Genomic DNA, 13,628 nt, shown 5'->3' on the forward strand with positions numbered 1-13,628 from the left:
CTGAGCGTCAATCTGGATTTTTTTCTTACATAATATGTATCATCAATTCGTGGAATCTCAAGAACGTGCGCTCCATTAACGTGTAGACGACAAATCAGTTCAAAATACCTTCTCTAATCAAATTAGTGTTTTTGCGGTATGAAATATTTAAATTTTAACGAATTTATTTACACCGTCCCCCTCACTACCCAACAACACATTTTACGAAATTTAATTTATAGAACTAATAGATATATATTCCTAATAGATATAGCAAATATCCTTTCCAATGATCATTAAGCTTGCATTGAGGTATGATATTTCGTCAAAAAATAAAATGGGTGTATGGAAAATCCAGGACTACGAGACGAGACGTAGTTAAGTCGATGCTCTCAAAACATTTCGACTCAAGCTTTCGGGAAAGCTGCTGCATTCGAAGTAGCCTTGACAGTGTTCAAAAAATGCAACATGTATCTAACATCTTGTTAAAACAATATAGACATGATACTGTGTTCCAAAAATTTGTAAAAGCGACTAAACTTGCTTCTTATCGAATTTTATTAAAAGATACATCCGGTTATTTCAGGTCCGGTTTTTTATTCTGTCACCAGTATTAATCCAGAAATAATTACGGTATACTCGACAATGAAAGAGATTCTGTTTCACTTCCCTATCCGTCGTCTATCTTCGTAAACAACAGCTGTCAATGTTGCCAATTTGTTATTGTTCGAACCAAGTGTGTCCTTCAAAAAGTAAACTAGGTTATCTAATTTATGTTCAGTACTTGCAATCATTAAAGAACCATTTTCACCAAAGGCATGAGAGTCTGTGTATATAACATTTCCGTCATCGTATATTAAGAAGGACGACGTACGACGTTTATGTATAAACAACACTACTTGTTTACGTTTCAAGAACACGAGTTGACGAAGTTGGTATAATATTGTCGCCGTCTTAACATCTGATTCAAAAGACACGGCTAACGACGGCATAACCGTAAGGATGTTTAACTTAGTACCCAGTCGTTCATTAACTTCTTCGATGCTCAGATCCAGAACGCCCAATTCTTCTACAATACTATCATACAGAATGTTCCCTTCTTTGATCGAAGCGTAGAATAAATTCATCCATGTATCCTCTAAATATCCCCGATTTTGATACGGAATATCCGATCGCGAGAAGAACCTTCCGATTATTAGGGAGATAATGGTACAAGCGTTACTACCATTCCTCCCATTAAAATAAGTTTGACTAATATTTCTTGGAAACAACCAAAATGAGATTTTTATACTTGAAATGTAAAAACACTGAACGAGTAAATATTCAAAAGATTTCTCCGTTTGCTCCAATCCATGTAAATTCGATCCCTTTTTAAGTAAATCCAAGGCTTCCTCGCGAGTCACTTCAACGTGAATAAATTCTTGCGTTGTCTCATCTAACTTTGATTTCGACACATTCTCGTTTTCTTTTAATTTTGATTGAGTAAGGCAATCTCGGATAATACGAATCGTAAGTAAACATCCGTACAACAATGGTAAAAAACTGCTGACGATGCATAACATAATAAAACGGTTTCTATTGTACCCTTCAAAATAAATTACAGAAGTACGCATTGACTTGTCTGTTAAAGAAACCGGTTTTAAAACGGTGTACACAGGTTCATAATAGTTTGTTACTGACATAATCACGTGGCACGACGCTCCAGCCATCGTCCAATGGAAGGAAGAGTAAATATGCAATGACTCTGCGGTGGAGTTAGCGTTGCTGATTAAACTACGTATATACGAAGGTGTGTCTCCTTTGAAACATAGAAAACATAATGGCGGGAACAAAATTGCCATGGAAATAAGAGAACGAAAGCTTATTGCGCTTTCTAAAATTGATCCAGTAAATATGGTCCCATACATATTACAAAATTCATTTTCCGGATCCGACAGAGCTAACCATGTTACGTATGTTACTATGGTAAACATTGAAGCAAATATGATATGTGACGAGGAATGCCGCTCTTGTAGTGTTGGAAAATACGATAAACAAAAGCAAATAAGACATAAACATATATTAATGCCAGCAAATAATAGGGTGTTGATGCAGTTTTGAATGTTATTAAAAAACACAAACGTCAAAAGCACATCCAGTGAGATAGCAAATAAAAATGATGTCAGTAAATGTAATATAAACAACCACGTGCATAAATAACAAGTTGGTGTTTCCATGCTTTCCCGCGCTTTTCTCAGCCAAAATAGTTTGAACGCATGCGCGGAATCAACACCCAGTACAAACATGGCCACCATAAAGAATCCAGTGTAATATAAAAATATTTCGTACAGCTTTTCCAGTAGGAATCTTGAAAACGGGATTGAGAATGCGACCAAGTTGGTTAACACAAACAAAACAACCTTAAAAAACCAAAAACTGTGATGCACCCGTGAGGCTATCTTGGAATTGCAATTTATTGTTGTAACTGCCAGAAAGAGATAAAACATTACAATGGATGTTGTGAACCGATAGGCTCCTTCTATCCCCAAAAATCTATCGCACACATTGAAATTGAATTTCCAGACACATTTCGAATAAAAATAGTGTTTGACATCCGGTAGTAGTACGATAAACGTGGATAGGGACCATACCGTCGAGCCAAGAAAATAAATTAAATTCGCTAACTTTGAACTCATTATTTCTCCACCTTCTTAGCCCGCCTTATAAAACGTTAGATGTGCCATACTGCAATATATCAAAAGTGTGCATTCCGCATAAATTATCCTCATCATCGGCATTTATGCACGGTTGAGTTACTCTGTATTGAAACGCATTTTGCCCGCGTGAAAACATAATTTAAATTCTAGAATCAAACCATAGTTGATAGGCAAAACCGATGAACATCCTCGTCCCCAAGGTTCCTTGTTACCGAAATTAATCGAAGAAAAAAAATGCATTGGGAACGAGGTTAATGGTTGAACTGCATATTTTGTTCACAAGAACGTCTAAACTTCAGCTGAAGCTGGATATTATGATTTACGTTTTTTTAATCTTGGCTGTTCTTATTTCAGTTCTTTTAAATATAAGGAAATATATGGTCAGATTTACAAATAGTGGTGAAGATTTTATAGAATTGAAAAAGATTGTTTTTAAATTCTTCTTGTATAAGGATTTAGTAAAAAAATCCGGTTTCTTAGAAATAATTCAATCTATGAAATTAAGACTGATTATGTTCTTAAAATGTTCCTAATTTTAGCCTTAACATTCTTAAAAAGTATGTTTTTCATATAAAAAGTATTGTATGGCTTTTACCAACCTTGCCTCAGGGAAATTATAGGTTTTTTAAACACGGCGGCGTAACGTATAGATTCTTAGGGGTCTGTTGGTTGTAAATAACTTAGGGTGCGCCCCGAGAACAAGATTGCTTGATGCAAAATGATTCAACAACTATGCGGTACTTAGATAAATCACCTGCATCTGTAATTAACTTTATCTCTGTAATAATAGCCGTATTCCGTCTGTCTGTCTCTACCCGGAACCCCCGCCGAGTTAGAAAATAATGTTACGGAAACACGAATATCAAATGCGATATATTTTTATCCACTTTGTTGCGACGGGTAAATATAAAGGACGGGCGACCCCGTGGCTTTTTCCACTGGCTACAGGCTAGTCTGTATTATAATACCCGTATACTTCTGTCTGTCTGTCACGCAAAATGGTAGCTTAGCTGCGCAATAGCGAGAAGCACGCAATGCGGTATAAAAAGGACGGGCGAACCCGTGGATTTTCCACGGGCTAACGACTAGTAATATATAATTGTCATCAAGAAGTGTTTCTTTTCCTGTTATTTCAAGTAGACAGCAAAAAACAAGCAATCTGGATTTATTCACGGTCAGTAAAGCTATAAATGACTTACTTCACCTTACAGGGAACACAGGAAGAAAAGGTTGCAAGAGGAATTTTTAAATAAAATAAAAGAACGTATTTAAATCGGAGACCCTATGTTTTTGAAATTCCTTATGCAAAAAAACTGTCTGTTAAATAACAACATAAACAACCTCGTTCCCAGGGCATTTTGCCTTGTTGAAGTTGATAGCGGCGAAAAGGCTCAGGGGACCTGGGGACGAGGTTACAACACAAGCCAGCGTCAAACATTATCCCAATCAATTTCATTCTCCTTCCTCCTTTTTAATTCTTGGATGTAATACTTTTTCACGCTTTTTTTTCGATCAGCAATTAAATCGGCGTCTATACCAAATTCGTCATGCAAATGAAATTTCCATATTTCATCTTTTCGATACCGCTTGCTGGCTACAGTCGACACCTAAGTTAAAAAAATTAAAATACAACAGTGAAAAGGTCTTTTTCTGTACAGCTTTAAAAAAACCTGAACAGTCCGTCAGCTCTCTCTAAAAGCAATAGCTCATGGCTTGACGAATTGATATTGAATGCAAAGAAGCCAATATAGTAACTAAGAAAGCCTAGCTGTTGTTGCGGGTGTCTTAATATTTTTTAAATTTAAGACTGCCAGATCAGCTACAACGCTATTCAAATTCTAAAGTTTTACAGTGTTGTTAGTTGGGGGAATAAGGTTGTTATACCGAAAAAATAGTGTTTTTGACGTCATCTCTGCGGAAGAAAAGGTACCTCACCTCCAGATCTCCCCCTCATCACAAGTTTCACCGGTCCTGTAGCCGAGCCTTGCGTGAATTGTTTTGGCTGACTGTGAATTTTAATGAACACAAATTGTTTTCATTTTAAGAAACGATTGCATTCTCGTTTCAGAGTTCCTAGCCTCCAGCCGATAGGAATTAAGTGTTCTAGAAAGCGTGTAGTACGAAAAAAACATTTATCGTCTTAAAATAACCTCGTCATCATGCGTCTGATATGTTGAGTCATAGTACAGGCAAAAAAAGGTCTGGGATTGAGGTTGTAATGAAACTTACCTGCTGAAGGTTGCATATATCTTTCGGTTTCAAATGAGAAGTTATGTTAGCTAGTATATGAAGCGGTAACATAGCCAGCCATGACCCCGTCAAATAACCTAATGCCAAATGAATAACGTCATCACCAAGGTAACGTTCGACATCGCCCTGTACGACGTCGCTATCCAGAAATTTTTCTATCGTGTATTTTTCTTCAGATGGAATCACTTTTCCGTTTTTTGTATATCGTATACGCCATTTTCGCCAAACAACGCCATCATTGTAAACAACTATTTCAAAAAAATCTTTACTTGGTGCAGGAGCTTGTCCTGATGCGGAATAAAGTTTAATTCTTTGCTGGCTCACATGTTTTTTCGCGCTTTTTTTCTTCGATGTTCTATCAAGCGATGATGCATAGATCCCCTTTCGTGATATATTATTGTTGTAATTCATACTTTGTAGAGCTTTGTCGATAACTTAAGAAAATAAATCTTAACAGGTTATTTGAGATGACAAAAAAAAAGTTGTTCGAGTTAACCCTGGTTTCCACAAACTTAAAAACTCTTTTTAACAACAAGTTGCATGTATGCGTTCTTCTAAAAGAAACCAGGTGAGAGGTCTAATTCTAAAGTTACTTAATACGAGATTGGTTAAATATATAGTTTTTACAGATAGCATTATAAGAAACAAGTTTCTTGTAAAACGTGTTTTTATTGAGAGGACGATTTGTGCGAACCAGCCTGGAGTTCTAAATGTTTAATGCATCATCTTACGAAAAAGGATTATAAAGGTAATCTTGATAATTTTGTTCAATAACGGCATGCTACACAAATTTCGACATGTTTTTACCACCCATTTCAAATTATCAACCCACCTATCCCGCTCTTTCATTAGAACCCCAGCAGTGAAAATTTTTTTTTGCAAAATTTCTTAATATGGTTCATTCGCAAACAATTATGTTCATAAAATGCAAAAAATTCGCGAATTTTTCCAATAGCGACGGTAAAGTCAGAAATAGTTTAAGGCATTATGTTCGTTCGACAACGCAATTTGAACAAAAAGAAGAAAAAAAATTACTCTCTATCTATTGCTGCGTCTTTTATTTTAGGCCCCAAAATAAAAATTCACCAACTTCAATTCATTAACACTATCACCAACTATCAATTTAAACGAAATTACCGACCCTTCTTTTCCTTAATAAGTTCCCCGTATAAAATCTGAGAATCTCTGAAACGTGCTTCCTTCGAGTTTATGTTCTTATAACTTTTCTAAAGAAAAAAATATTAACCCTCTTCTTGCCAGAAAGAGAAAAAAAACCTTGAAGACACGATTTTGTTCTGGTTTTTGTCTGTTCACATTATGTTGTGATCCCACAATCACACACACACACGCCATCTTCAATATCTCCGATCTTGAACAAATATTTTTCTTTCGCGAATTTTCCAGTGTGAGCAAGTTTGTCACCATACACACACGGGGTATTACGAAAAAAATAACCGTAATCTGCATCAGTTAAGGTTACAATACATAAGTGATGATTACAATATATCCATACATTCGCCATTATTAACAAACTCGCCTTCATGCTCCTTCACACTTACATTCTTACAGTATAGACAATTGTAAGCTTAGCAAAACGTGTAAACTATATTTATCATAATTTTAAACTTTCACTTCGCAGCTAGTGTTTGCTTTTACAATGTATTTAAACATTAATTCCCTGTTGTAACAACCCATTAAGACTCTATCGTCTCTAAGTGTTCTATGGAATACACGCAAGCTTTTACTGTTCAGCAAATTGTTTTGCTATCTGCTTGAATTAGATTCACTCTTTATTGCATTGGCGCTTATTATTTTCCCACCAGTTCGACATTTGATGTAACAAAAACATAAAGTTGAAGTGCGTGCGTTATTATAAATACTTGATTAACGAATACAAAAACTCAATAAAAGATAAATTAAATTATATATTTAAAATCTTATTCTGATAGAACGTTCTTTCCTTGAAACGAATTCTCTTTAAAATACACACCGTTACAAATGAAGGTTCTGCCAATATAACTTCGACAAGAGCTTCAAAAGTTTCATTTTTTAAAACAAACAATATAAAAAAAAATTTAAAACAAAAACATCTGCTCTCAAAAGTTTATCGCGTTGAACGTTCCCTCGACAATTTTAACAAATAATTATAAACTAAACTAAATATTCAATTTTCGTGTTACATCTACACGAAATTCATGATAAAAATATAGCGCAATAATTACAATTAAAAATGAAATGAAAAAATAAATATGAATACTATAACCGAATATAAAGTACGTAAAGACGGACGTGAGGACCATAGATGCACCAATCATAAACAAGCGTGTGATGTTGCTGGAATGTTTTAACACGAGTGAAATTATTATACCATTCAATGCCTGCAGAAAAATAAAAACAAACTTCAGTTTTGACTAGCGTTGTTAGCATAAACGGTCAGCAAACTTGATTTATATTATAATACCTGCATACGTCTGTCTGTCACGCACAATGGTAACCGCAGTAGCAAGACACGAAACGAGTAAATAAAAAACGAGTGAACCCGTGGATTTATCCACGGGCTCGACTAGTTTTACTAAGATTGTTTGGTGTTCTGGTACGCTTTTAAGACAGAAATGCTAAATACACAGACGACGGAGGCTGAATTTAACAAAAGCGAATAATGTGAAAATACACACTGTATTAGCCTACGAATTTTCAACGCGGTTACTGTGAGAACAAACATACCTGCGTAACAACAATCGACCATGTCCAAATAGAGAATCCGTCAAGAAATCCTGCATGGAAAACACAACGCATATTATCCTGAAATACACACCCTTTAACAACTTCTTACTTTTACTGTACACGCACTCTCTATAGAAAGCCTGGGAGGCGTCCAGTGGTTTTCCTTGCCAACTTAATTTTTTTATCTTGCCAAATTAATTTGTCTATTCATCTCGAAAAAGAGTACGAGCATTTGAAAATTGTACGTGTCAATTCTATAAAAAAGATATTAAACGAGACCAAATGAACGAAACGAAATTCTTACCAGATGATGGCGTCGATGAGAAGAAGAACGTTGCAGCATTTAATAAGATACCGAAAGCATATAAGATAATATTTTGAAGATGTATGGATGTCTAAAAAAATGGGATTTCTTTTATACATCATCATCACAGGTTTAACAATCATAAAAAAAACTCGGATTGTTTTATGTGTTAAAAAGTTGATCTCGTCGGACGCAAATTTGCACCACCCTCGATACTTATCCATCGCGAAAACGTTCTTTCAATGCTCAAAACGATTGGAGGCATAACATTTGAAATTACCTTTTACTACATTAACATACATTTCCTATAAAAGCCTTTTTGGGGGATAGAAAAAATTTATATTGGTTTAAAAAAGTCAGCCTTTCCAAACAATGTGAAGTTATGGTTCGTAAATATGTTCGGTTGAAAAGGTCTATTAAATAAACTTGCAGTAAAATGAAATTACCGTTTTGTATCTTTTCAAAACAGCTTCTAAAAATAAATAGACAGAAACACAGCCGTTAAATTGTTCATAAAAAAGAATTTTTATTCTTGCGATTCTCATTTTCACAATTTTCTAAACACTTTTTTGTTCGTGACATTTAATTTCGCAAAAATGGTCAAAATGGCTCAAATTCGTTACTATAAGATTATGTTCCATATTTTTATATTTGTACTGTGCTGGTTCTAGATTAAATTTTTAATCCGGATTTGGGAAACTGTTTTAGATTCCAGCGTATGACAAGCAGTACCTGTATAAACTCCAGCCAGTCCAGATATCCCACAGTAAATGATAACAAGATACAGTCCAGTGAAGGTTATGTACAGGGTGCTTTTTGTTTTAGTGTCATCATCAGAACGTAATCCACCAATACTAAAAATATAACAAAGATAGCTGACCTAATACATACTTTAAAAATTAAAACACATGGTGGGATCTCCATGTTATACAACACGTACAAAATACACATTCTAATACATAAAATTTAACTGCCCTTATATTATCCAGTGCTACTTTCCCCATAATTTTATGTTGTAAAATTAAATATGTTTACATGCTTTACAGTTTATATTGTACTTTAGACAAACCCAAGTCACTGTGCGTTTTCTTCGATTTATACACTTAGGTCGCTTACCTGTTCACTACACCAGAGACAAACAGAAGAAAAACAGCAAACCACTTTCTTCTGGATATATGTCTGGAAAGATAAAGTATCTTACATGCTAGAAGACAAAATAACAAACCCGTTCTCATGTTGAACACATGTTTGTTAAGGGGGAAATAAAGAGGAAAACAGATACTATACTTTTTTTATACTTTCTTTTTCTAAGTTTCAAAATTGCAATACTAGTGGTCTTAAAAATATCTTTGTAGACAGCAGCTAGCATGAGAGAGAAGATGTTCATATTTTACATGGCTAGCCTCACAAATTTCGAGGGATATAGCCTGTCCATTATTTCCAGGAGGGGCCATGGCTTAGATGGGGAGTCCTCGAGTACAATTAGGGTCTGGCTCTACCAGAAAACTCCCTGCAACATCCAAACGGCCCACACAATGTGCCGTCTCCCCAATTTCCCTTACTGGTCTTAAAATAAAATTAAAAAATATCTTTGTAGACAGCAGCTAGCATGAGAGATCACATGGCTTGGGTTAAGCCAGAGCCACGGTCTCCTGTACAAAGTGCGAGAGTTATAACCATTAAGCTACGGTGCCATGATTCAGCTACGGCTGAGAAAGTAAATAAATGGCTAAGCAGAATACAAGGCATAAAAATATAAAGATATAAAGAGAAAATTGTTAAGTATATATACCTGTTTATTATGAAAAAGTAGCAGATTGCAGTGGCTGCTATTTTTAAATTATTCAGTAGCTAAAAAAAGGTATGCAGCAAAATACTAGTTTAGATGAATATAACAAGATTGACATTTCTAAATGTATACTCACCAGGCCTATCAATAAGGGGAGAGCGATCGCTCTTGTTCACGCAAAGACTCAACTAATTCTGAGATATGAGGAACTAGCGGAGCTATTAATAGCTCTCCCAATTCCACAAAAATTTTGTCTGGCTGAGCAATATCAATTCATCTAACATGGAAATCAATGTTATCTTTCTTATTATTTGCAGTAAAAAATAACCAAAATATGTAAAAAAGACAAGATAAAATAGATAAAAAAGATCATGGAATAAAATATGCCTTAAACTTACTTTATTTATTCATGTTGCTCGCCCAGTCTAAATTATTGCACCCTTAGGTCAGCGATTTATTACTCGGGTGTTATTTTTTTATTGATAGGCTTGACTCACCTGAAATGAAGATGGATCCATATATAATTGAATATGTGTGATGAGGTTGTTATTTACAGTATACAAGATAGCGGGCACAGAGTACAGCATGATGATACGTGGCGATGGAATGGTGAATTTTTCATATGTAAAAATGTCTTTCAGGACAAAACCAGCAGATATGAGAAGCTAAATGTGAAACAATAAGCAAATATATACTTTATTGTGTTCAGCTCAAACACACATACTTTAAATAAAAACACCACCAAAACTATATAAATTTTTTAACGTATCAGCAGACACAAAGGATAATTTCGTAATGCAATGGAGTACTGTAAGAGAAGAAATAAATATTGTAAAAAAATTATAAAATTAATGTGTTGGAATTTGTCTAAAGTCATGCTTTCATCTCTTATTTCGATTTTCACCATACTTTCAACTCCTTTGCAATATCCCAGTAAGTTCAGTATAAAATTCACTTTGGAAAATGCATTACATACACACAATAAACTTGCAATCATTGCCACAATTTAATTTGCTTAATGACAACCCTTTAGTCCAGAATTGACACAACTTCTAAGGACCTATTCACAAATTTCATTCCAGTTTTTGCGAGAACTTCCCTCAAGGTGGAGATTCATATAAATTGTGGTGTGATTTAATTTGACATCAAAAAAAATAATTTAAATTTAGCCTGCAGTTCCTTTGATGTTAAAAATAAAAACACATTGATGTGAAATTATTTTAGCGATTTTAGACTAAATCACTAATTTTGCCAAATAAATGCTGCACCAAAGTTTAAGCATTTAAGGTATGTAATCTGGTACAACAGTATGGATAAAAACAATGTGTTAAAAATTTATCCCAATGTATTCTGTCCTTAAAACGTATTTGCAGATGGTACAGGTGTCAGGGAAAAGTATTAAAATCCTAGAAATAATGTATAATAATACCTTAAAGAATTCTACAAGAAGAGCCACGGAAGCAGAACTGAAAGGTATTTTACCATTTTGTTTGCCAAGATTTATAAGAACTGGATGCAGGCTTGAGATTATTACACTAAAAATATATATCAATGATGCACAGTGACACGTAGCACTTAAATAAGAAGAAATAAAAAAGTAAAATTATTTCAGGGTTCAATACTATTGTTATTATTCAGTTATAACACAGGTTAAACATTAGAATAAAATGTACAGACAAAAGCAGTCTTACCCAACCGCCAGTAGTAACAGCCACAGCAGGTAAGGAAATGTTCCTAACGATGCCATGATTCTACCGAATCAACATATTTAAATGTTCTTATATTTAAAACACTAAAAATTAATAATAAACAGTTAGGTCACTTTATGTAAAGTGACCTAACTGTTAGTACTCAACGCTGATGTGAATGCCAAAGTATCAGAGAGAAAGACAGGTAAAGGGAAACTGAACTGGAAAGGCAGTTATATGTCTTGGTGTATGTATAACAGGTTTTAAACTTTTTGTGAAAACTTGTTTTATTAAAACATCTGAATCCGTAAAATGTTTTGTATATATAAGTATATAAATAACTTATTTCTTCTAAAATATTGTTTATCGTATCGAAACTCTCTTTTTCCGAAGCAATTTGACCATACGCTTTTGACGATAAAAGATTTTGCTGGGGGAGTTATCAAATGTAAATTAAATGGCTGTATTTTTCATTTCACGTTGTTTTCTCCTTCTTTGAATTCCTTTTATATATTAAATGAAATACGCCAACCTTAAGATACTTTTTTAAAAAGTTTTCTTGATTTGGAGATATTTTAGATATATACTGAGTGTGTGTCAAAAGGGTGTTACCGTGTCTTTAAAAACTTTTAAGTTTAGGGTCCATCTGACAAAAGAGATGCAAATGGTACAAATTATAAGACTTTTTAAAAATCAAAACAATAAGGTTGATAAACATTACTCTACCCTTTAAATGACTGTATAAGCAATGCAAAAGTGTTTAATTATTACATATAAACAATAAAAGGTACATTACATATATTAAACACATGTTTTTTAAAAGTTACCGATTTTAGCAAAAATATGACATTGATGGTTTACCTTGAATATGCACCTAAGTTTCATAGGCATAATTTAGTAACTACACTCCATTCCATTATTGAATTTAGGTATGCATTTTATTCTAACAAATAGACCCCTTAGTAACAGGTCCATTAAAAAAGCAAAAACAGATTGTAGATATATATAGTTAATAACATTTTATTTAGTTCTGTATGTAGCTATATATATATATAGTAGCTAGATATAAAAAAAGTTATTTCCTTGATGTATTATCATGATGATGTTTAGGCTTAAGCATCTTAAGTTGTTGTGGTTTCCTCAATTTCATTGATATTATGTGTTTCATCAGTCATTGATTCCTCCAACTTACGTTTACGCTTTGCAATAGCTTCCTCTCTTTTTCTTCTTATCATTTCCCTCATTTCCTCGGAAATTTTGGGACTCACTTGCTGCTCTGGAGGTTGTGCATGCAGAACATTTTGTGCAGTCACACCTGCATCAACTTCTTCATTGTTTTCTTTCAAAATATTGTTACCTGTGCTGTTACTATCACCAGCGAAAGGGTCAATGTTGTCATTTTCCATGTTGTTGGTACTGTCTTCATCATCGCCCCCGTTGTTGTTGTTGTTTTCCGTCAAATTATTACGAATTTCTTGTAAAGCATGCTTTATTTTTCTCTTACCACTTAGAAGCTCTACTTTATGAACAAAATCTGAAAAACACAACTTTGGATAACATTGGTGTGCCCAGTATTCATACCTTTGTAATATTATTTTTAAATTTTCCTGCTCTCTGCCTTTTCCTTTTTTGTATTTGAGACTTTCAAAATAATTGTTCACTTTATAAATTCCTTCCATTCTTGGGTTGGTCAGCCATTCGTCATTTAAGTTTGGTAAGCGGTTAATTTGTCTTCGTTTTTTCTGAGGCTCTGTTTTTTCGTTGTTTTCGTTATCATTATTTCCTTCAGAAGCAGCTCCTTCTAAGTCGTTAAGGGGAGAGAGAGGCGGCAGTAGCGGTTGATCAGCTTCTCCAAAAAGATCTTCAGCGTTCACAGGTTCATCTGCTAAAACTTCGTGGTCACTATTTCCCAGCATATTTCGTAGAAAATTAATCTATAGCTGGCTACTGTTGATTGTATTGTTGCAAATCCTTCACTTTTCCCCAACTTTTCGCTTTTGATTTCCCCGCGTATTCCGCGTCTCGATAACCCAGTATCAACAACGTTTTCTTTTTCTAGAGCAATTTTTACAGACGGATGCTCTCCTTCTGTGCTCTCCTTTGTCAAAAATAAAATTTTCACGGTTAAACCTTCAGAGAAGAAATCTTAATTAAACAAAACTTACAAGCAAACACGCATTAAAATGTAGCTAAATAGC

At 34.3% G+C, this 13,628-nt stretch overlaps 4 protein-coding genes across 5 annotated transcripts; all 4 read right to left on the reverse strand.

The window, feature by feature from the left end:
- Positions 1-70: 70 nt before the first annotated feature.
- On the reverse strand, positions 71-3,004 carry LOC130641609 (uncharacterized). Its single transcript, XM_057448487.1, has one exon. The coding sequence runs from the start codon at positions 2,652-2,654 to the stop codon at positions 642-644; it is 2,013 nt and encodes a 670-aa protein (XP_057304470.1). The 5' UTR covers positions 2,655-3,004; the 3' UTR covers positions 71-641.
- Positions 3,005-3,942: 938 nt separating this feature from the next.
- Positions 3,943-5,705, reverse strand: LOC130641650 (F-box only protein 36-like). Its single transcript, XM_057448536.1, has 2 exons — positions 4,905-5,705; positions 3,943-4,282 (listed from the first exon to the last, which is right to left on the reverse strand). Exons 1-2 carry the CDS (start codon positions 5,334-5,336, stop codon positions 4,106-4,108), a joined length of 609 nt encoding a protein of 202 aa, XP_057304519.1. The 5' UTR covers positions 5,337-5,705; the 3' UTR covers positions 3,943-4,105.
- A 1,225-nt stretch (positions 5,706-6,930) lies between these two features.
- Positions 6,931-11,584, reverse strand: LOC130641627 (probable UDP-sugar transporter protein SLC35A4). 2 transcript variants are annotated; one of them, XM_057448508.1, is made up of 10 exons: positions 11,434-11,584; positions 11,172-11,277; positions 10,240-10,407; positions 9,746-9,804; positions 9,070-9,132; positions 8,686-8,807; positions 8,400-8,425; positions 7,954-8,044; positions 7,650-7,699; positions 6,931-7,303 (listed from the first exon to the last, which is right to left on the reverse strand). In XM_057448508.1, the coding sequence occupies exons 1-10, from the start codon at positions 11,487-11,489 to the stop codon at positions 7,082-7,084; spliced, it is 963 nt and encodes a 320-aa protein (XP_057304491.1). In that variant the 5' UTR covers positions 11,490-11,584; the 3' UTR covers positions 6,931-7,081. The 2 variants fall into 2 exon arrangements, with proteins under 2 accessions (XP_057304491.1, XP_057304498.1); XM_057448515.1 differs by having other exon boundaries at positions 11,225-11,277; positions 11,434-11,496.
- Positions 11,585-12,341: 757 nt separating this feature from the next.
- On the reverse strand, positions 12,342-13,488 carry LOC130641642 (TIMELESS-interacting protein-like). The gene has a single exon (XM_057448525.1). The coding sequence runs from the start codon at positions 13,344-13,346 to the stop codon at positions 12,552-12,554; it is 795 nt and encodes a 264-aa protein (XP_057304508.1). The 5' UTR covers positions 13,347-13,488; the 3' UTR covers positions 12,342-12,551.
- Positions 13,489-13,628: the final 140 nt, after the last annotated feature.

Source organism: Hydractinia symbiolongicarpus, chromosome 1, assembly GCF_029227915.1.
Source record: "Hydractinia symbiolongicarpus strain clone_291-10 chromosome 1, HSymV2.1, whole genome shotgun sequence".
NCBI classification, from domain to species: domain Eukaryota; kingdom Metazoa; phylum Cnidaria; class Hydrozoa; order Anthoathecata; family Hydractiniidae; genus Hydractinia; species Hydractinia symbiolongicarpus.

Bases quoted from the DNA above. Each gene is read 5' to 3' on its own strand.
- LOC130641609 (XM_057448487.1), bottom strand. From the start codon at position 2,654: ATGAGTTCAAAGTTAGCGAATTTAATTTATTTTCTTGGCTCGACGGTA.
- LOC130641650 (XM_057448536.1), bottom strand. From the start codon at position 5,336: ATGAATTACAACAATAATATATCACGAAAGGGGATCTATGCATCATCG. The intron at 4,283-4,904 runs GTAAGTTTCATT...TTTTTAACTTAG, and splicing joins ATATATGCAACCTTCAGCAG to GTGTCGACTGTAGCCAGCAA.
- LOC130641627 (XM_057448508.1), bottom strand. From the start codon at position 11,489: ATGGCATCGTTAGGAACATTTCCTTACCTGCTGTGGCTGTTACTACTG. The intron at 9,133-9,745 runs GTATATATACTT...TTATCTTTCCAG, and splicing joins TACTTTTTCATAATAAACAG to ACATATATCCAGAAGAAAGT. The intron at 7,700-7,953 runs GTAAGAATTTCG...TTTTCCATGCAG, and splicing joins CTCATCGACGCCATCATCTG to GATTTCTTGACGGATTCTCT.
- LOC130641642 (XM_057448525.1), bottom strand. From the start codon at position 13,346: ATGCTGGGAAATAGTGACCACGAAGTTTTAGCAGATGAACCTGTGAAC.